Genomic DNA, 23,263 nt, shown 5'->3' with positions numbered 1-23,263 from the left:
TTGGGATCATAGTGTCCAATTATGGACACTGATTTATTCAGGTCTGCTAAGTACAAGTAATGACCATTTAGATAAATACAGTTTGATTTTTTTTCTAATATATTTACCTGAAGAAAAAAAGAATCTAAACTTTAACATTACTATCTGTATGTCAAATAAGTGTACATTATTTTAGAGGCCGTAATGTTACCAATAATAATAATAAATGTAATAAATTAAAATGAAAGTAAATACTGCTGGGTTTAAAATATACTGTATGTAAAGAGATGAGGCCAAAAGACTGAAGGCTGAGTGATCATTTCCAAACAAAATTAAATACAATTTCAAATATATGACAACAGGTACAGTATGTACAGGATGCAGGGTCTTCCTCATTCATTGTCATAGATGCAATCTGTGAGGAAAGACACAATCAAAATTAAAATAAGCTTTGATTTTGAGTTTTAGGATACAATTTATTGACACACATACCATCGCCGATATCATCATAAATGTCACCATCGCTGTGAACAAACCAAAAACAAGTCAGAGCTCTCATTTTATCTGTTCCTTCTGGATTTGCTATAGGTGGACCATGTGAAAATGTTTGTAGTACTTACTCCATGCAAATATGGGATGTTGAAACATACCCAACTGTGAGAAACAAACACACAGATTCAAAATACGGGAAAAAAATAATGGAACATGTATTGTGAAATATGATCCCTGGCCATGTGTCCCAATACTTCTGTGCACTCACACTTGCCCTCCTCATTGCGACAGATCATTCTGTTGTCCACGGGCTTGACGATCACATTGAGTTTCTCCCCGGCTTTGACTGCAAGCTCTTTTCCGCCCCACTTTTTGGTCACCACCGAGGTGCTGACAGTCACCTGATACAGGACCTGGATATCGCCGTCATACTGAAAACATTTTGTATTGGAAAGACACACATCCATAAGCACGCACACCCACACGCACACACATTGTATACAATGACAATACTATAAAAAAAAAAGTGCAGCATTAAAAAAAAAAGTTGTAATCCTACTAATCTTAATAATTTTGGAGAAAAAAAACGTTATTAAAATAATAAATAAAGCCATACTTCTTACAAGAAAAAAACGTAATAAATATTTTTTTCTGCTGAAATCATAATATTTAAATTGTTAATGTTAATGTAAAACAATTTTTTTGGAACATCAAACAAGAATGAAGAAAAATAATGCATTATTATTTAATAACTAAAACTAATCTAATCTTAAAAACTAATCTCAAGAATGAAATCTTATATTCTAACAAAAAAAACATTTTTAGTTGGATTTTTTTTTTCCTTTTTCAAAAACACACATTTTAACATGGAAAAAAAGCATTAAAACATAAATTCACATATGAATTAAGTCAGACTCTTGTGGAAATGAAGTCACAGTTTATGAGTTTTGAGAAAATAACAATGTATTAAGGTAAACTAACAATCCAATGATAAATCCTAAACCAACTGTTATGCTATTACTTCAGACTATTGTTTAGAGTCACAAACCTTTGAACGTGGAACTAATCATTCAAAGTCAAAAAATAAAAATGGAAATACAAACCTTGAACTTTTTCCTAAAGTCTTTCTCTTCCTTCTCAACCTTTTTTGTTTTCTTTGGGTCCGTTTCTTTTTCAGTTTCAGTTTCTGCCTTGCCTCTGCCTCTCAAGGTCGGAATGCTGAGGGAACATAACTGAAAACCGTGAAATGACTGTCTGTGAACGACCCCCCCCTCCCAAAAAAAAAAAAAAAAAAAAAAAAAAATCGGCAGAATTTCATCTTTATACCTGCCAATGGGTGGAGGCGGCGGCTGGTTTTGGGCATCAACGTCATAGTAGAGGTCATCATCAGCTTCAAATAAAGCAGTCACCAAGGTAATGCTTAAGGTTTTCTTGCACTCTAATAAAATGCACTAAGTGCATGCGCAACATAATTAACCATCTATTCTACTCTAATTAGAAAACAATGATACTTTTATTTTTGTATCCAAACAAACTGATACTGGGTTTTTAAGTAGTTTTCAATGTTATTGTATTTTGCTTTTTGAACATGAGAAATATATTTAATGGTGATTTGACATAGAATATGAATTGAGCAGAAAAATCCACCATTGTTTATCCATCTCAGGGGATGTCCATGTTGCCACTTGTTGTCAACTGAAAATGATATCACGGTTGCGCAGGGTTTAGATAACTACCAATCATGGCTCAGTTTGCAAACATCACATGCCCCAAATATAATAGATATAAATATTGAAATATCATTATTTTCTTTTATGAAAAAAAATATCATTTATAAAATGAGTTAGATTTAAAAAAAATACCTGAAGAAAAAAACATTTTTTTTGATAAAATACAGAAAAAATGAATTAACTATCCCTTTTTCCGTTTGTGATTTTATTTTTTAAATACAAAACATTAAAATAATAGCCTTGAATTACCTGAACTTTCCTCAGCTGTAAATTGGCTGGGTGGAGGCAGTCTGAAACATCAGATGAAAAGAGAATTGAAGTTACATCTTATTAAAAAATAAATAAATAAATATGGCGCTCATGCATATGCGATATTATCGAAATCTGATCTATTGGGTTGATCTGTTTGGCAGTCGATGCCTCAATTTCTGGATGAGCAGCATCATGCATCAGTGACACCAGCATAATCACCGGATTAGTGACAGCAAACACTATTAGTTGATTGTATACATACATCAGTTTTGGACATAACGTCTCATGCAATTTTCATGACATCATCAATAGTTTGTAAACAGACAATTTGAAACAAGAAGGCTTCATCTTCTGTTGGCCTTCAGGTGATGGCATGAGAAATTATGTTGAAAAAAGATGGATTAACGTGCGAGAATCGGTCTTACTAATGGGTGTATTTTTACACTTTAGTGCTGACTGGACGTCTGTTGCGCTCAAAAATCTTCAGGAGGCCAAGCGACTTTGTAACAGACAACCTGGGTTGGAGGTGACTAAACAGCCAAATACATATACAGTATATTTTTTTAACAATTTCTTATTTCATACCATAATTGTTTGGCACTACCCACCTCACATCCAAATCTGTATCAATGACATCATTATATAGTTCGTCATCCTCATCTGGGGGAGGCGGTAAAAACACTGCTGGAAAAGAAACACATGGAAACAAATGTCTCACTTCTGCAGTAATGACATGAGACATTACAATCACTGTAAACTGTATACTGACCCATGTTACCTCCTTGTCCACTGGTTCCACTGTGAAGAGAAAACAGGTGGGAGGATTACATCAAGAAGAAATACTAACTATCTTACAAATAAAGAAATATAATCCTAATACAAAAATGGTTGAAAGCTACTTACCTTATCTATCTAAATAAAGAAATATAATCCTAAAAGCTTGGCAGAAAGCTACACACTCTATCTATCTATCTATCTATCTATCTATCTATCTATCTATCTATCTATCTATCTATCTATCTATCTATCTATCTATCTATCTATCTATCTATCTATCTATCTATCTATCTATCTATCTATCTATCTATCTATCTATCTATCTATCTATCTATCTATTAGTGCTTTTAAATAATTATCAAAATATTCCCATATATAACCTGAACATTTTCTAAAATTAATTACACTCAATTACATTTTCAACAACTATTTGAAAGCAAAATTTATAATATTAACTTGCGTAAAATTTGGGAATTAGTATATTAGCATCCACAATAACACACCGATAGAATATCAGCAGGAATGATGCATGTTTTGATTTACTTTTTAGTCTGATATATTAAGAGACTTGATCAGGTCAAACTGTTGAAATGAGGGACAATAGTCACCAACAGTGGGTATAATGACCATGACTTGGTTTTTTTTGCCTTTTAGGGGCCTTCAACGTGACAGGATGCATTTATGCATTGACTTCAACAGTGGTGAAATTATAAAAAGATTCCAAAAACACTATTAGATGCCCCCAAAATGATTGAGCAGTGAAGTTAAAAAAAAAATTAAAAAATCTTCCTGTTTTTGCCATGATCATGCATTTTTTTTTATTAAAGACTCTAACTGACCTTTGAAGAGCTTGAGAAAGACTCTTTACTTTAACAACAATATATTACTATGTAATTTGTTGTTTAAAATGTTATATTTATATGTGAATTATGAATGGTGTGATTTGGCCGTGGCATTTGTGCTATTACAGCAACGTCTCCCTCACACATTTGGAGCTATTAGCTCACTTAGAGCGAGCGAGAGGAGACACATACACACACCGTTCAGGCTGAAGTCACATGTTAAAAATTCTTCTTAGTATCAGATTTAGTACCACATACCCAAGTGGCCTGGGTCACATTTGAATAAATCATATCGGTGTCTTTCACACTACCATCAAAAGATCAGATACAGGTCGGGTAGGAGCAAAAAAAGTTGGAATTTGGTCACTTCAGGCTGCCGGCTGAACCTAACCTTGCTTATCTCATTAGCAGGAAAGTGCCTGTCCTTGGCTGAAATAGTGTGAGAATGATGTGGATGAAAATGACCCAAAAATTGTCCAAATAATGCACAAGGGTTAAGAGACATAAACAGTGTGAAAGTCACTTGGCACCTGCTGTCTGATGCCACGTCCACGTCATCGTAGATGTCACACACTGAGTCCTGCTGAGCTTGATGAGTCTTCAGAGTGTTGAAGTCAATCTCCACTAAGGTCGTCTTTACATAGCCAACTGACAAAAGACAATTTTAAAATACCTATCAGAGTTGGATTTTCTTTTAAAAATATTTCAATTTCAAATGATGAAATATTAAGGGCATAACGTGAAGCTCTTCAAGAAAATTTGAATTCTTACGACAAAAAAACTTTCCTTCCGAAAAGATCCCAATTTCACTTTTTTTATTCAAAAGAAAAACAAGTTTGAATTTATTTGAAAAATTAGTTATGCTTTTAATTTAGGGTAATCTCGTGATTATAAAAAAAAAGATGAACTTACTGGCCCCATCCTGTTTTCGTCCCAGCCATTTCCCCTCTGGGTTGCCTTGGACTCGAATTATTTCCAGACAGTCGCCTCGCTTCAGCGCTAGTTCTGTCTTGCTGCCTTTGCTGTCCATACGAGCTTTGCCTTTATGGATGACTTCCACGGGGCCCACGAGCTGACATGCAAAATAATAACCGAGTTGAGATTTTCTGCAAAAAAATTCAAAGGGTTGTGTTTTACCTTGAATTTCTTTCTGGCTTCTTGTTCTTTCTTCTCTCGCCCCTTTTGCTCTTTCCTCTCGGCCTCAAGTTGCTGTTTCTCTTCTTTTTCTTTTCTCTTCTCCTGTTCGTCCCTTTTGACGAGTGGACATAAGCACATAGGTGCAAAGATCTCTGACTTGTTTATTCTAAATCTAAAATATTCTCTTACCATGCGTCATCAAGAGGCTCATACATATCACCGCTGTCGTCGTCCTCTTCTTCCTGGCCAATGTGGACACAAACAACAACCGAACCTTGAATCAGGTTTTTAGTTTAGTTTAACCTAGACTTTACATGTTCAGGATTTTTATGGGTGATCACTATGGTCAATTGGCGATCCAATCAATAAAATGGGGCAGTATGTGTTGTAAAAACTTATTTACTGTATATATTTATGGTGTTCATAGAGCATCTAAACACATTTATATAATATTTTTAAAATAAAGCCTTTGGGGACAGTCCCAATTACCAATCCGCAAGTTTAAAAATAATGCTAAATATTTATTAAATGTATTTTGGAATTGATCAAATCAATGATTTTTGCCAACGGTTTAACAATCTTTACCATGCCCAAAACTGATAGAGATGCACGTTAAAAACAACAATGAGCTCAAGAAGATATTCAAGAACTGTACTTAAATGAATACTGTAAATAGTTAATTGCAATTGAATTACTTTAAAGCACAAAGTAAATACTACAAATGAGGAACTGATACTATAGCAAACCCTCCTATAACTCTCTAAAATAATCACTAGTGCAAAAAAGGGCATAATGTTGCGGCTCAAAACCTTCATAGTCACAAAATCTAATTTGTGGAACCGATTAATGACATCATCAATTGCTCAGCAAATTATGACATTACAGATCAGCGATTTAGCGTAAAATGACGAATATAGTCTGATCACTTTCAAGTCCATTAGATTTACGTGAAGTCTACCTTAAGCACAATGCACATGTTGAATTAGGAATGAGTTACCTTTGGCTTCAAGCTTGGATGATCTAGAGGGAGGCAAAACCACGATTTTAGGTTTGAAAATCACCTCAGAGTCAAAAATTACATGCATATAAAGTTGTTTAAAACATTCTAGTATGTAATCAAAAGGTTTTCCAGCAGTGTTCACAGTCATGAATCCATTGTAATTATTATGGGAAGAAATTTCACATTTGTTTGCATACGCCAACCCAATTTACTAGTTTGTCTAACCCACATAACATTGAGTTCTAAACCTGTTCTCGTTTGACTTATTTGCACCAAAATAATGCCAGCTTTACTTTGCATCCTAAGACATTTAAAACTATCCAGTGTTGACCACACCTGTCAATGGCGGTAGAGGAGGAGGGATGGGAGAGCTGCTCTTCATGGCATCAACATCATCATAGGATTCTTCCCGGTGCACGCTGCAAAGCAAAAGTGTGATATGATTGCAAGAAGAGTGTGTGTGTTGAGGTGAGTGTGTTAATTTGTAGGTGTTTGTGAGTCAACATTACATGGATCCCAAAGGTCGCGGAGGTAGACTCGGAACTGCAGCTTGTGGTGGCTGAGGTCGAGTTGTCTGGTTGCCGTGGTTACCAGAGGCCGATGGAATTGGGGGCACTGTATTTTGGAAAATGTTACTTTCTGTAACAAAATAATGATGTACTCTTATGTATGTTGATTCATTAACAGACGGGAAACGTTTTCTACAAGAAAAAGAAGAAGCTGAAGAATTCAAAGAACAGACAGTTGTTGACCTCACAGTAGCTACCATGCAACTCCTCTCGTAATTTACTCATGCATTATTGCTGAAGCATAAAGTGTAAGTTTTTTAAGGTCACTATTACATGTGTAATTACCATATAATGATATAGTATGTGTGAGCTAAATGGCAGTTGCGAGACTATTTAATAAACAATAAACAATGAGTAGTTGCATCTACTTACTCAAACCTAAAATGATACTGATCCTTGATGCTGGTAACTTGTTATTGTATGAAAAAAGATTATAAAACATTTCTGTTTAAAGCTGGTGTATGAATTAATCGTCATGAGAAATAAGAACATAGCAGCATTTCATCTTAACCATAAATGATTAAAGTAAATACACTCTTGAAATATGACAGGGAAAAAACATACAGATTAAGGTGTGAGAGCACTAGCCCTTATCTATCTATAAGCAGCACTGTTCTCAATCGAAACTCTCCCTGCTTCCTTTTACATAACTTCCCCACACAGCAACATGAATTGGGGGGGTAGAAACAAGAGAAAAAAATGGAGAGTGAGCTACTGGACAAATAAAGGAAGATAATATGTGACTTTCATTTAAACCTTTGAATGACTGACTATAAAGTCGCTCATTCATATATTTATATTTATTTATACAGTATATATAAAATCCAATAAGCCTTGAGCACTTAGGATGTTGTCTTCAGTGGTAAAATACACTTGTACATAAAAATAATGAGGGTGTCTAATCATTATCAAAAATATTACCGTTTTATGACTGACAATGACTGTGTTGCTTAAGTGTTGCGTAAGATAAGTTAACTCTTTTACAAGTACAATTCATAAATTATGGAGACATTTTGACCCAGAAGGAGATCATTTCTATTTCCTTTCATGTTTTTACAAGAAGAAATATTTTATGGATCCAAACAAAAAAGTTCACCCACTTCTATAAGCAAATGTTCCAACTCACCATTCAAACTCCCAGCAGCTCTTCTGAAGTCATTCAGGTCTACTTTAAGTGGTCTTTTAGGTTTAGTTGGAGGAGGGCCCAAAAGGAACGTGTTTGGGAGAGGGTTGCGTTTTGGCTCTGAAGCGGAATCATTATTTGTGTTGTTGCTCTGAAGTGAGGCGCTGGGGGGAATTCTCAAGCTGGGTTTTTTACTGGCCGGGGGTTTTGGCGGAGGTATGGCAGGATTGGCACTGAGAGGCACTTTGGTGTCTGCCTCCACTTGAAGGTCTGACTCAGGCTTGTTTATTTGCTTGTTGAAAGTCTCTTGGGCTGCCGAGAAGTTTGAAGGAGGTGAAGGTTTGTCCGTGTTGGACTCACTCTGCTTCCGTAACTTGACAACGCTGCTGTTGGGTTTTCGGTGCAAAGGTGGCACTTTCGGTGGCGTGGGGTCGCTAGGCAGGACTCCGCCGCGCTCTTCTTTAGCGCAACTCGGTTTGGATCCTGCCGGAGGCGGTTTAGGGCCGGGGGGTTTGAGGTTTGAATGTGTTGTGCTGAAAGGAGGCTTGGGGGGGGGCTTGAGGACAGGACTTTTGAGCTCAGGAGACTTAGCTTCCGGTGGCCTCAGAGGTGTCTGCCCTCTTTCAAATAAAGGTTTTTTATTTATATTCTCATCCAGGGTGTTGTTAAATCTGCTCGCCAGAGCTTTAGTTTTGTTTGCTCCGGGTACCTCAGTGTCATTTTTAGTTGTGCTTTTAAGGTAGGTAGAGGGTTTGGGAGGTAAATGTACAGTGCCGCCCGAGAGACTCTCCAAGACTGGTTTCTTGGATGGTATGGTGGGACCAGTTGAGAGAGTGGCGTTGAGGGGTGGCTTGGGTCTTGGTGATGGCGAGGAGCTGTCATCGGAGCTTCCAGCATTGCTTTGAAAACGAGCCATGATGGCTTTTACATCGGCCTTGTTTTCCTGGAACCGATGGAAACAGGAATGGAAGTGGAGTTTATTAGCATGCAAAAAATGATAAAACTGCAGGTTAAATCCCCAAAAGTCATACAACTTGGAGTTGCAGTCATCTACAGTCTTCATTTTGTGTAGCGCCTAGTATGTTTTAGGGGTTTCCATAGTTTTGTCGTTGAGGCACATGGGCTGTTGACTCAGAGACAACCTTACACAGTACAAGGAAGTGCAGATAAGAGTAAAAAGCTGCTGCTGTTGCTGTGGCAACAATATCATTGCAAACTGCTGCACTAAGTCACAACTTAATAAATAATTGATTTACCTTTTAGGATGCATGAAAAAAAGGTTGCCTGAAGAAAGTAATAGAATACCAGTAGAAAAATTGGCGTTTTGTTTTGTTTTTGTAGAAGCCCAACAAAATGCAAAAATGCAAATGATTGATTTGAATTGTTAATTATTGTTGTTTTTATCATTCATTTCAAAATATATGAAGCAAAAAAGTATCAGTCAAGCTAAGAATCTGGAACGAAACGCATGATATGATGACAGTAGGATTAGAAAAAAAGAAAATGAATAAACACCTTACTCCTAACAAAGACCTGGCACACTGCAGTCGTGCTAATGGGCTTCTACTGTAATTTGCGCTATACCTAAAAGTAATTTCTAAGTCAGTTTTGCCTTCTTATAACGCAATCAACAGCTCACAGAAACACCTTTCATGGCTGTCAATATCTTTGTCAATTTATTCTTTGCATAGTTTGCATGGATTGACCTTTCACATGGTTTTGTGGTTATTGTAACATTCTACCTTGATTATTGTATAAACTATGAATACTTTTGTTTGTATTTTTAACTAATTTGAAACAAACAAACAAATCTAACGAGCATATGTAAAGCTGAAATTTACTAATGGACAACATGAGAGAACTTGACAAGTCAATGAAAGCTCAAAATTAGGAAATGTGACCATGACAAGCTGAGAGATAAAAATCTCTCGAAAAATACCCTCCATCACGTGTGTTTCACAACCAGAAAAAAAAAACGCTAATATTACCCAATATGTGTTGCTCCACAAAGTTGCAAATGCCTCTTGGACTAATGCAACACACTTTAACACCAATTAGAGCCTTGGAAGGACAATGCATTAATATTCGTTTGTTTGTTTGTTTGTTTGTTTTTTCGTATATCTACACAACGACAGAATGCACATTAAGAAGGAAGATTATGGTCACTATGCTCTTCGGTCAAATCCTCATATTGGTTAGTTTATGATCTAGCTATAAAATGTAGCTCTGCATGCTATAAAGACATCAAAGCCAGGTTCTGTGGTCAAAACAAAGAGGAAATAAACCTTTCCAGTTTGATGAGAGGTAGTGGCCAAAGTTGCACAAGCAAGATACACAAAAGTGAAACAAAGTGGCTGAATTGTCATATCCAGTGGAATCATCTCACTGACCCTAAACATTCATAAATGCTCTGATAAAGTTGACTAATAACGCTTTTGTCAATCGTGAGTAAAGAGTATAAAATGCAACTGATGTGACAATGGAAATAAGTTCCACTATCCTGGTTGTTTCATATTTTTTTGTCTACTTACCATGTTGAGGGCAACAGACCTGCTGGCCTCTGCTGTGTCTGATGAAGCAGCTTCAGCGTGTGTGTGTATTATTGTGAGTCTATCTGTACCTATAGCTAAAAGAGACAGCCTACAAAAGGTTAGTGGACGCCAGAGTGATAAGGCATTGAGTGTGAACTTTCAGTGGGTTATTTGTCGACTACTTCCTCTCTCGCTGTGCGTGTGCATGTGTGTCACACGCTCTGTTATCTCAATGTGCTGATCTCATGGATTTGAATCCCTCCCAATGCTTGTGTGAATTTCCTCCAACTATAGCAGGTTTATCTAAATGTTGTCCACAGGTGTGAGGGTGAAAATGGGAATGGCTGAAGACCAATCCAGGGTGTACACACCTGATGCACAAAATCAATAGGCTCTGGATGGATGAAAAGGTAACATTTCACGAGAGCATTTTGTATTTACATGTGCTATTTTCATCTGTTCCATTACTAAATTTAATAATGAATTATGAGCCTGTATTTCATCTTTGTATTGCCAAATTCCTTCTTGGTGTGAGAGTTCCGCTTGTAAAAACATTCTGACTGGTCAAAGTTTAACATCCTTCACATTCTACTCGACTAATATTGTTATTAGCGAGAACAGATGTAGTTCCAATATCAACATTGAGCAGGGATGTGAACTTACTATCATATCACACATGTAGCTTTGATGGGTTCCTCATTATTTCCAAAAGAAAAGCGATCACTATTTTGGTGTTATCCTTAGTAGAAATACTCTGTTCAGAGCATCAAAACCTTAAAGAATCTCTTTAAAAACATGTTTTTCCTCTATCCAAATGTTCAAATTTTGAAAGCCATATTGATGTATTAAAAGAAGTATTGGTAAATGAAAATGATAGATTCAAAATGTGTCTTCTAATTATGCAGTTTGAGCAAATTGGATAATATATTTGTGGAAGGGCCATTTTGGATTATGTGGAACACTTTTACCGAGGCTGCCACGATGAAAGATTGGTTTGCACGTCCACCTCACACTTCAGAGGCTGCTTCACTCTGTGGCTCGCTTCACTCTGTCTTTACCATAACATGTCCCATGCTCCCCTAATAGTCTTAACATGGTACGGGGATTAATAGTGTGTTAAAATACAACTTTTTCATCACTTTGAGTGCCAGACGTCAACAAGAACCCTTCAGAGGAGCCTCACTGATGTTAGTTGCAGATTCTCCTTTGAAAAAAAGTCTGTCATCAAAAGAGTTGCTCTATCTCAGTAGGCAGCCATTTTTCCACTTGTTGTTGACAAAAAGAATATCAGAGTTCACCTGCTTTCTGAGTTTGGTTGGGTGACACTTGCAAGCTGAGTTTTGAGGTCATTACCTCAGCTCTGAGTAATTACCGTATGACATTTTTAGTCCACAGCAAGTGGAGAAATGGCAACCCACTGAGATAAATGAAAACAGGTGAATCTTTCATGCTTAATTAATATTTCATAACACCGTTTAGGCATATGGGGAGCATACTATATATTGTAAAATATACATTTTGGGTATGACTTCGCTTTTACATAAGGTTACTGGTATACTGCAATCTATATCTCAAGTGAAATTGTAGCTTAAAACAACAAGACAAGGAATAAAAGCAGGTCACCAAGTCAGTCTAGCTGTATCTTGCCAAAACACAGTGGAAGGGTCTTTATTGGAATGTGTGTTAAAAATTTCTCAACAGGGTATAATATTATCTTTAATATTCCGAAGTAAATAAAGAGTAAGACTTTTTTGTTTTTTTAAATCATTTAAGACTGTTAATGTGATCATCAGGTACTGCTGTTTTGGTTAGCAACAGTGTCAAAATTCACTCATTAGTTCACGCTCAAATGTTGCGATATTGCTGAACCTCGTTGATTAAAATGTTGTGTTTTAGCTGATGTAAAATGGGAGGCATTTCTTTGAGCATAGTGTTTATTAGTCTAAGGTTTATGACACACAAAATTCTAATAATTGTGGAAATACAGTAACATGTTCTTACCACAAAGTGGGCATTCATTTGGGAACATTTGGGAAACATCTTTGGTTTTCTTTTGTATCTAATGTGTGCTCCAAAGAATGTTCAGTGTGAGCCGTGATGCTCTGCCGCATAACCATGATAACGTTCCTCCTCGCCTCCTTCTCTCCCGTGCATCTCCGGACAGTGGATACCCAGCTGCCTCTGCAGCTTTTCCTCCTCCATACGCAGTTCCATAGAGTCGACCAGGTCGTAGATGTTTTCCAGAGACCACATAGGCGAGGGGAACCACGCTTTGACGTCGCCATCTTTGCCCACCACCAGCATGCTGAAGTAGTCCTTGCTGATCTTCAGCTGGTCACGCAGGTTGTTGACCGTTAAGCGGGACAATGGCTCCACTTCACTCTGACTGCGACCTGATAGGATGGTGACACAGAGGACAGAAAATGGCAAACTTCTACAGTAGATGAGAACTTGACCAATAATTTTGAGACAAATTTGGTCATTTGTGATCTTTATTCCACACGCATCCACAGCAAGCCAAAAAGAAAGAAATGTGATGACAACTGTAAAACAGGAAATGAAGTCACCATTGAGAGGAAACAGCTCAACAGTCCCTGAGGCTTTGTCGCCAACACCGGTAAGTTTCAACATGGCAAAATGACGAATACCTGAGAGAAGCAAACATAGTTCAGGCATAAACAAAAGAAGATAGTCACCCAAAGACAGTAACTTTATCTATCCATTTTCTGCTGTGCTTGGTTGCAGGTAAAAACACTTGTCTACGGAGCTTCTTCCTAAATTCTAAAAACATGCATGTTAGATACTGTGAGGATATCAACAAAGGAAGTTCCAGAACTATTTGGGAAGATATATTCCACAGCCACAAATAAAGCACCTCTGATCAGAACAGTTTGGTCTGATAAGGCACACTCTTTTTCTTTGATCAAAGACATGTTGACTCGGTTTTGTGTTTTGTCTCTAATCTTTCACATTGATAAATCTGACACAAACAGAGTCAAAATGTCTCTGCTGTCAATAGCCATTGATGGCAGTGTAGTGAATGAGTTAAATTTTGTCGTACGTGACTAGCGGTGCTTACAATTTATTTAAAATTGTAAAATCTTCTCCTACCAAAATAACATAAACATGCTTTTAACTGTTTCACTGCCAGCCCAGTTAAAAAGGATCTTGGACATCTATAGCTGTCAATTGTAGTGAATGAATTTTGGAGGCAAAATGAAACTAAATGTACATATGTAAATACATAAATATATGACACTTAGGACAATTCAACACAGCATAAAATACCAGTCAAAAGTTTGGAAACATATTTGGAAATTTCTGCAAATAGCTGTGCTTATTGAAACCACACCTTATAATCAGGTGTGTATTATAGTAAAAAAAATAGAAATAAAAAAAAATGCATGAAAATAAATGTGATTTGATTATTTTTTTTAAAAATGATTAAATATTGATAGCAATAATTCTTAACGTATCTGACTTACTTCGGCATTAATCTTTAATTCAGGAATTCTTTTCAAACATGAGAAAGCAATTTCATGTTTGAAAAAAATCCTGATTAAGCAATCTCATGTTTAACAAAAATTCCTGAATTAAAGATTAATATGTAAGTCAGTTACATTAAGAAGAAACATTGATACCATTATTTACTAAATAAAAAAAAAAAATCATCAAATCAAATTTATTTTCATACATATTTAAGACACACCTGATTATAAGGTGCGGTTTCAAACAGCAGCTCTATTTTGAGAAATTTCCATATTTAGAGCACACTTGGTTGGTTACTGCACGTTAAGGGAAACAAATCAGTACAGGAAATGAATCAAACTTGATTCAATTTTAAGTTAACATCCATACATAAGGCACACACGATTATAGGGCGCATTGCCGAGTTTGGAGAAAATTAACAAATTTTATGTATGCCTTAAGGTCCCTAAAATACAGTGATTTAGATTATTTAAAAGAGGCATATTTTGCCCACATTACAGGTTTGCATGTCAGTATTTTCTAAGTCATTTTTATGATGTGGATGAAGCTTTATGAACTGGAATGACTTTCATGTCACAGCTGTGTGTGAGATTTTAGGAATTTAAAGTTGTTTTCCCAACTTTTGAATGACCCCTGCGTTTTGATATAGTCTTGCGTTTTGAACATATACCTGAAAGTTTCACATTGTAGTACTATTATCTATGTAAAGGCAGAATTTTGGATGTTACCGTTTGGTACGATTAATGTTGTGGCTTTTGAGTGTGAGGTGTGTCACTGACCAAGGTGGCATCCTTGTCCATTGAGAGCAGACAGCTGCTGTTGAAATGAATAGTCATCCTCAGCTGAAGCAGAGATGATCAGCAGTCTCCTCTTAGACATGAACCTATAACGAAAATGAGATTAATTTCGGGTAATTTGTCGTCACTATAAGCAGGGTACGCATGGATAAAAAATCAGATAACCATGATGTGTCTGAAATTTAAGATGTTAAAATTGGATGGATGTGTGGTTGCATGTGTATTCTGCTTCACCTCAGCAGGGAATTCTCATCTTTGGATTGTTGCTTGTCAGCTCCACATGCTGGAGGACTTTTTCTTTCTTTTTCTTTCTCGGAGCGTCTTGACGCAAAGTTGTCAATGTAGTCGAATATGGCGAAGCTAGAAGGAGGAGCCTCAAACACTCTCTAAAGGATGAAACAGGATGAAACAATTTGAACCCCATAACCTAATGGGTGCATTAATCGGTTTTGTAAAATGCACCATTAAAACTACTGAGGTGGAATAAAAATAATAATATCACAATCCAAAGTTGGGTTAAATTGTCCCAAGTCTGTCATTTTTTAAAATATTTTTTTGCTCAGCAGTTTTAAGAACGTAAAAATTTGCTCTAATTCAAAATTTAATGTTGACTATTGCATTACATTGGGCCCGATGTCGTAGTCGGTGAGGGTCATGGAAAAAAGGTCAGGTGAAGACAAACCAAACTGGGATCGCAACAGTGAGATCAGGCCTGAATCAGACAGCTTCTCTGGTAGCTCACTGAATGGAGGCTCTGACTCTATAATTAAAAAAAAAAAAAAAAAAGACATAATGCAATTAGTGACTGGACTGTTAGGTACACATGTAATATCTATAAATTGTTTTGGTTTTTTTTGCAGGAAAAAAAAAACTGACTGCATTTCCAACCAATAGTAAATAAACATTGACATATGAATTTGGGTCAGCTTAGTTGTCTTAATCTTTGTTAGTCAGTCTCATTAGGTTGGGAGAATCTCGTACTTCATCCACTATATTCATTTAATATTTTGTATGCTTTACAAAACCACCTATAACCAGCAACCAAAACCATCAACGGAAACTGAACCATCGACGTCAATTGATGTTTTAGTTTTTTTTATTTTTTATTTAATTTTTATTTTTTCAGGGGACAGGCAGAGAAAAGGTTTGAACAGCAGAGAAAAGGTTTAACAAGCTTTGATTTAAGCATTAAGATGGGAAAATAAAAAACTCTAACTATGCTCAGTCAGAATGCCCAAATTAGGCTGGTAGGTTCTTGCTCTTGTTTATTTTTTTTAATGGCTGGCATTAATCAAGCTCAGAAAATTGAGCTTGTAATTTTCAAATTGGCCAGTTAGAATGGACACAAGTGCGCGATTGCTCGTAAAATGTCTCACTAACCATGAGTGTAATGCTCATGCAATGGGAAACACATTTTCCTGTAGTTTTATCAGTAATAAATATGAAAAAAAAAGTGTTAAGTGTTTCCTACCGAGTTGGTGGTGCTGCAATAATAGGGTGGCGTCATTGCCTTTGCCCACGGCGGTTGCCACGGTGACCTTCCTGATGGCCAGCTCACAATGCTGCTTCTCATTCTCGGTGCTCTGCTGCATGTAAAGCGTTGCGTCTCGGCTAGGGGTTGATATCAGCTTCAATCATGAAAACACACGTCACTATAATCAAAGATCATAAGCTGCACAATACATGCTGCTTATTGGATTCTTACCATCAACCTTCTTTTTCCCTTTAAATGACCCAGAAAGTCTTTCAAGGCAGTTTTGTCCTTCTCGCTTGCTTCTTTTTTAGACTTCTTGCCTCTTCCTTTCCCTTTCTTTCCCTTTTTCCCCTTTCCCTTATTTTCCGAGTTGTCTTTTTCATCATTTGCGTTTTTACTCTCTTCATCGGATTTTTTGGCCCCTCCATCCAACGTAGTGTCAGACCTGCAAAACAATAGAATGAGACTTAAAGAGCAGATATCATGGAAAAGTGGACTTGCTTATGTACAAATGTAGCTATGATTATGATTAGATTTGACAATGACGGCTTCACGGAGAAGCGAAATGGAGGGAAAAAAGTATGTATTGTAGCATCTAAGATTATAGAAAATGTATTATTATGATACAAGAATACAAACTTATTAATGGGTAAGTTTCCAATCTTAAAGGGGTAATTTGCTTATTTAGCCATTTTCAGCAGTAAAAAGTCAATATTTTGTAAATGTCTGTAATTGATTAGAAGACTAAAGAACTATTCATGTAAAATCTTACATTTAATAACACCTTTGTCACTTGTTGTAGACTATAAATGATGAAGGCTCAGATTATGACCAATTACAGTCGTGAGTGAGTCGTGAGTGGTCGTTATCCAAACGGTTAGTACAGGTGATGTAATTTTCAGTCAACAATAAGTGGAAAAATTGGTGTTTAAAGGGAGTATTTGTATAAAGAAATGAATAAAATAGGTATCAAATTACTGGAATATATAATAATCATAGAGAATATGAATGTTTTACTGCTGAAAACTTCTAAATAATTAGACTATTCTTTTAAACTGCCTACACAAATCAAGACAACTCATACAAAATGAATGTCAAAGTTAAAAATGTACATGGGAAGTGGGTGTTGTGGTATCATTTGCTATTGTCATATTTTTATCTCAACTGTCATTTTCTCAACTGTCATTTTCATTCCCCTTATATGTTATAATTTGTGTAATTATCACATTTGTCATGTAGGTCCCTGTATTTACTGCTGTGACTGGTGATGACTGGTTTATTTCTTTCTTGATGTATCAGTTGCTATGCAGATGTTATAATTCTCTATTTTGCTTTATAATCGCATATAGGATTGCAGTCTGGCAGTATTTAAAGTCTGGGTTCTAAATCAGAACACGTCAGAACACGTCAGAACGTCAAACTCTCAAGCTGTCAAGTTTCTTTCTGGGTCTGGTTTTACGAGTCTAGTTTCCAAATGTAATTTATGAGTCTTGTTTCTGAGTCTAATTTCCAAATGTATGTTTATGAGTCTAGTCCGAGTTTGGGACCAGAGTCTAGCTTTCTGAAACAAATTTTCTTGGTCTAGTTTCCAATGCCCGATGTGGTTAGGTTGGAATTTTTAGACTTTTTACTTTTCCTCTTATTTGTCTTGTCTGATTCTGGGTTAAAATTCTGCTCCTTGTGTGACAGTGGGCATAAACAAATAAACAAATCAAGGCTCATTAAAACAAAGTTTCTTTCTGTTGAACATTCTTGTATTTGAGAGTAACACGAAAGCTAATCTGAAATGAAATCACCTTTCTTTCTTCACTTCCTCTTTTCCTGTTGACACATCAGGAGTATTCTCCTTTTCCTCTTCCTGTTTGCCACCATCACTGCCACTGCTGGACTCTTTTGTCCTCTCAGCTGGTACCTTCCAAATAACAAACCTAGACTTGCCGTTCAGTATGTCCTGGACCTTGCTCTTTAGAGCCGCCTTTTTATCCATTGGGGGCTTTCTTTGTAGTGGCACCACGGACGTCCGGTTGCTTTGTCGCTGAGAACTCAGAATGATCCTCTTCTTTGTCTTTTTCTTTTTCACCAAAACCTTCCTTTTAGTGCTTTTACACCTGGGAAATTGTGAAACAGTGTTATCAAATTAGTTGAGCTAATTATGTGACCTATATTTGGTACGATGCTTTATATGAGTACAAAGCAGGACAAAGTGTTAAAGCAGAACCTCAAATCGGATCCTTTTCTGGTTATTTTCTCCAACTTCCTCATTGGGAACTGATCAATGACCTCCAAGACTGCCTCTATTTGAACTGGATAGGGGAACCGCTCACTGACTCTCAGGTTTTTTCGCATCACCAACATGTTGAATGATTGCTCCTGAATTCAATAAGAATATATAATTTGCATTAGATGTGTTTTTAACTTAAATGAAATCACTGACACATCATGTTCTACCAAAACTACCTCGTCTAACTTATTTCTCTCTCATTATTCAGATTTCAGACTCATCGCTAGAGCTGATGCTCTTTTAACACCAGGGCCTTCATGAATAAGCTATTTTTAAATAACTTCTCCATTTCTTTTGACATCTATGAAACCGACTCTGCCCCTAACATAACATATAATCAATCTAGTTTTGTCCGAATGATCATGTTGACCAACTCCCTAGCTTTTACTTTAGTAGTTCCAAGAAGTCCACTTTAATTTGTGGGCTTTGTGCTTCTCATAAATCACTTAGTAATACATATTCATACCATACAATTTTAATTTAATTTTCAATTTTAAGAATTTACAACTAAAACCTCTGTACAATATGCGTATATAAGTAAAGTCGACTGTATACCACTGGAAATTACAACCATGCTAATATTCTCTCACAATAAAATCGCACAATTTTTCATAGAGCTCTTAAATTTGCTCTCATTGGTCTCCTTGAACTTGTCAGTGTTCCAAAAATAATTGTAGCTCTAGGTAGCGTGTTTACCTGCGTGAGTTCAAGATAATGGAGCAGCTTGGTGACAGTATCAGGGTCAAGTGTCTCTACTGTGGCTTCGCCTTGTATGGTCGTCTTGTGAATCCTCCCTTCCATCATAGCGTTTTGGATGATGGTGACAATGAAAGTGTCTCTTTCAGCCAGGCGGCAGTTTAGTGATTTCTGGAGGAGACCAAAAACGTCTAAGCAGGTGTTGGGGTGGTAAAATGCTCAAAGCCCATTTCTGTCTTCTGACTAGAATTACCTGATCCATGTCTTCCAGCTGTTTCTCCATCATCCGTAGGTAGTGGTCACTGTACGAGGAGGCTGTTATTACCCACAATCGATGTTTGCCTGCAGGCAAATAATTAAACAAACAAACAAACAAAAAAAGAATTGATGGAGACACACATGCACATAAAACATTTTGAAATGTGTGTAGGAGAACAGTGCTTCTTATCACACACCCATCTTCAACACTGAAAATCCTTTTTTTTTCAATGTTTGCATTATTGGAGTCAATTTTGATCAATTGATGCACCAAAGAATATCACAGTAACTGGAGCAAAGGCAGCAGCCAATCGGTGGGATCCCAAATTCTTCCTCATAGCTCAAATATATAAATATATACATCATTTTATATATTATATTAATATGAAATACATATTTCATTCACTCGTAACATGTGTTTTACAAATAGAGCATGACTTGGCAACAGACAAAACATGCATCTACTTCCATCAATGAATTTATTTTGCTCGCCTGCAAAGTCAGAGAGAAAATCCAATTCAGGAGTGAGGCTGAATGACGATCCTTCCCTCTCTCTGTCGTGCCCATATTGTCTGTTTTCATCCAGGCCCAGACCCAGCACCATTCCTGAGGGGAGGTCTGAATAGTCTCCCCAGTCCTTAACATTGGGGTCCATTTGAGTCTTGGACTTGCCGAAAGTGACTTTCTGTCGTGCTGCCAAAGAGCTTAGGTGATTGAAACTCCACAGGGCAGCAACAAAAAGCCAATGTGTGCAAAAGCAGCAAAACATCCTCGCTGGTTAGTCAGCTGCCTCATAAAATCCTCAACAATACATCTGGTTGCTCAAAGCGTTGCTAGAAAAAGCTGCGAAACATCACGTTTATACAAGCACAACTTGATTTAAATTCAGGTCACCAACAGACAAATACTGCAGTCCTCGACAAGGCAAAAGTACAAAACAAAACTTTAAGTGAGACCCTCAAGTTGGTAGACAGTGAGAACTGAGACGTTCCTCTCGCTTTCTCCACACACACTCCTGGTTTGCATTAGTGCACAGCCTTGTTAACATGGCTGGAATTTTCTTCAAAGTCTTCTTTGCCTGACGCACAAGCACACACCCACCCACAACCTTGACCACCTTCACATGTCGACCAAGTTTAAAGCAATTTACAAAACAATAGTATATTGTTGAATAACAGAGGTAGACCTCAATTTGCCAGAATACATTTGCCTATATGATTCTATTTATAATTATTTCTGTCAAGGGAAAACAACGAAATATTTGAGGGATCAAGATTTGTTATTGATCTAGTTAATCAAGTTTTTTTTTTATTTAGATATTTTGTATTATTGTAGCATATCAAAATATTGATGTGCAACGGCACAGTGGCTACAGTCTTTTATTTTTTTTCAACAGACACAGTTGCCAATACCTTCTGCTCTATTTGACACTAGTCTCAAATATTGGGTGCAACCTGTTTTTTTAGCCATCAGGAGAATGATGCTGTTTTCATTTGAAATTTTCCAGCCATCCACAACAGGAGTCCATAAGTCTTTTTGCAATGGTAGAAAGCAAAAAGTTAGAGATTAAAATTTGGATTCAAGCCATTCAAAAAAGCACTTTAACTTTGTCTGTAATCACTTGATCACAATTAATCTGTTAATATGACACCCACATATATAATACAGTTTATAAAAAGAAAATGTAATATGTTGCAATAATCCGACCACATGAATAATGTGTACCTTTGACACGCAAACATTTTCGTGTTTCAAATATTTTTAAAAATGTTGTACTAAATATCAATTCCTGATTTGGTAAATATTTGGAAGTAATAAAACAATATCTATACACATAATTATTGTTGAGGGATAAGATGTATAGAGGATTGAAAGATGACAGATGATTATTGTTGATATTAAGATAAAACAGAATTTTTATGCCATTTACAAAAACAATTATACTGGATTTCAAAAAATAACTTAATTTAAGGCAAGAGTGAAAGTATAAGGCTTTGCCAGCCAAGTGTAGATTTCACTATTTTTATACTTTGTCAAATTCAGGCTTTAATCTAGAATTATGACATATAAGGGAATGGGAAAAAAAACTGCACACTTTTGACAGCACCTGCGGGTGCATATGGGTTGAGCACAGTAAAATAATCAGCTTTTACCTTGCAGCTGTTTTCTGCAGAAGTGCCTATTAATTTCATGATACACTTCACCTCTAACATTTTTGCACATCAGCTTGATGTGAGCGAGTCATAAATAAACTGCCAGGACTGTACATGGGTGTGAGGGTATGTAGAAAAGGGTCAAGCAGTTCAATGTCGAGTTTCACTGATTTTTGCCATACTTTCCGATGTGAGCAATGCAGGAAGGACAATTTGCAGAACATTTGATGAATTTCATCAATATTTGAATGAACTGAGTTGGAATTTTTTTCAGTGATCTTGATGATGATGAAATAAAATGAAATGAAAAAAAAATTATACATGATGGCAGATATACAGGAAAGAGTGTAGTAATGTGCATTTTGATTTCTTTCAAGAAAATATTTAAATAGAATATATTGAATTTTAACATTGTGACATGATGCAGCAGTTGTGTATGATTGAAAAGCAAAGTGAGAGTGGATGTGTGGAAAAAAAAAATCACTGTCTAAAGCTATTGCAGATGGACATGGGAAGAAATGTTCAAACGCGAAACAGACATGGTTACAATACATTCCTCTCTCTGAGCTGCATAAGCAAGTCCAGATGAATGGTGGTGGGGAAGTGCATTTCTGCTCACTGTGACCTCTATATTGTGAGCCCATGAAATACATTGAATTTGTGTTGAAAATCAACATCCACAAATTCTACAGAGTAATCGTACACACCTTTTTATAGTTCCAGTGTGCATATTTGGTACCCTGTAACTAACCTGGAAAAGAATGCTCACATATGGATTAGATCTTTCTTTCTTTCTTTCTTTCTTTCTTTCTTTCTTTCTTTCTTTCTTTCTTTCTTTCTTTCTTTCTTTCTTTCTTTCTTTCTTTCTTTCTTTTTTGACAGAAACAAGTCAGGTTAAATTTCTAAACCCTGCATGCAAATGTCTCAGGGAATGTTTGGTGCCACCAGCAAGTATTAAAATGCAAACAACAATGTTCGGTTACCATAATGCTGTAATGACTTCATCCTGTCAAATTAAACGCCCTATGGTCATGTAAGGAATGGTGAAAGACATGAGAGCAATCTCATTGTATGATAGCAGCTCCATAAATTATTTCATTTGGAAATGTTTCATACATTGCAACTTGTTATCATGTATCAAGCCTTCTTAAAAACAAGAAAATAACGAGCCTGAATCTGTTTTGAAATGTTACGATGCACCTGTAAACCTTATTTGTATAAATTACAGTATAAGATATTCATAATTATATTACTGCAACCAATGCATAATACACATCACTCAGTGTCATTCGTATTGCATCCAGCGATGGCTTTAAATGGTAAAACAGTGCCTTTTAGTGGAAGCGCGGCTAAATGCATATTTTTATATTTCCATTTTGAGAGTAATCGTAAATGATTTAAAATGGTCCTCATTGGTACAATTTTTTATTCGAGAAAATATGCAAGGATATTGCAAAAACAGGAACCAAAGGGATACGTTTATTTTCAATTTACAAAACGATGCAAAGGTTATGTTTGACGATTTGAACAAACATAAAAATATAAAGTAAACTAATATATGTAGAAATAGCATTTGCATAGAGATAAATAAGCAAGTGTGTGAATATTTAAACGAATCCTTTCATCCTCAGATTCCTCAAACGCTCCAATAATATTCCAGCCGGCTGACATCTTCCGGGTCGA

The 23,263-nt window shown here is 36.3% G+C and overlaps 2 protein-coding genes across 2 annotated transcripts; both read right to left on the bottom strand.

Moving 5' to 3' along the window:
* fyb1b (FYN binding protein 1 b) lies at positions 1-10,560 on the bottom strand. The gene is made up of 19 exons (XM_088435268.1): positions 10,433-10,560; positions 7,905-8,844; positions 6,719-6,824; positions 6,546-6,628; positions 6,207-6,229; positions 5,399-5,451; positions 5,210-5,321; positions 4,985-5,144; positions 4,603-4,720; positions 3,223-3,251; positions 3,062-3,137; positions 2,897-2,983; positions 2,451-2,491; positions 1,798-1,861; positions 1,575-1,689; positions 740-902; positions 600-633; positions 472-503; positions 1-394 (listed from the first exon to the last, which is right to left on the bottom strand). The coding sequence occupies exons 1-19, from the start codon at positions 10,433-10,435 to the stop codon at positions 372-374; spliced, it is 2,262 nt and encodes a 753-aa protein (XP_088291394.1). The 5' UTR covers positions 10,436-10,560; the 3' UTR covers positions 1-371.
* Positions 10,561-12,354: 1,794 nt separating this feature from the next.
* Positions 12,355-20,419, bottom strand: ccdc80l2 (coiled-coil domain containing 80 like 2). Its single transcript, XM_088435425.1, has 12 exons — positions 19,920-20,419; positions 19,423-19,511; positions 19,170-19,340; positions 18,411-18,562; positions 17,989-18,300; positions 16,424-16,637; positions 16,190-16,346; positions 15,342-15,478; positions 14,953-15,104; positions 14,701-14,804; positions 13,000-13,080; positions 12,355-12,825 (listed from the first exon to the last, which is right to left on the bottom strand). The coding sequence occupies exons 1-12, from the start codon at positions 20,194-20,196 to the stop codon at positions 12,515-12,517; spliced, it is 2,157 nt and encodes a 718-aa protein (XP_088291551.1). The 5' UTR covers positions 20,197-20,419; the 3' UTR covers positions 12,355-12,514.
* Positions 20,420-23,263: the final 2,844 nt, after the last annotated feature.

Source organism: Hippichthys cyanospilos, chromosome 15, assembly GCF_059441005.1.
Source record: "Hippichthys cyanospilos isolate Australia breed blue-spotted pipefish chromosome 15, RoL_Hcya_1.0, whole genome shotgun sequence".
In the NCBI taxonomy this organism is placed as follows: domain Eukaryota; kingdom Metazoa; phylum Chordata; class Actinopteri; order Syngnathiformes; family Syngnathidae; genus Hippichthys; species Hippichthys cyanospilos.
The sequence above is the reverse complement of the archived record's forward strand: the minus strand, read 5'-3'. Positions and strand labels throughout refer to the sequence as shown.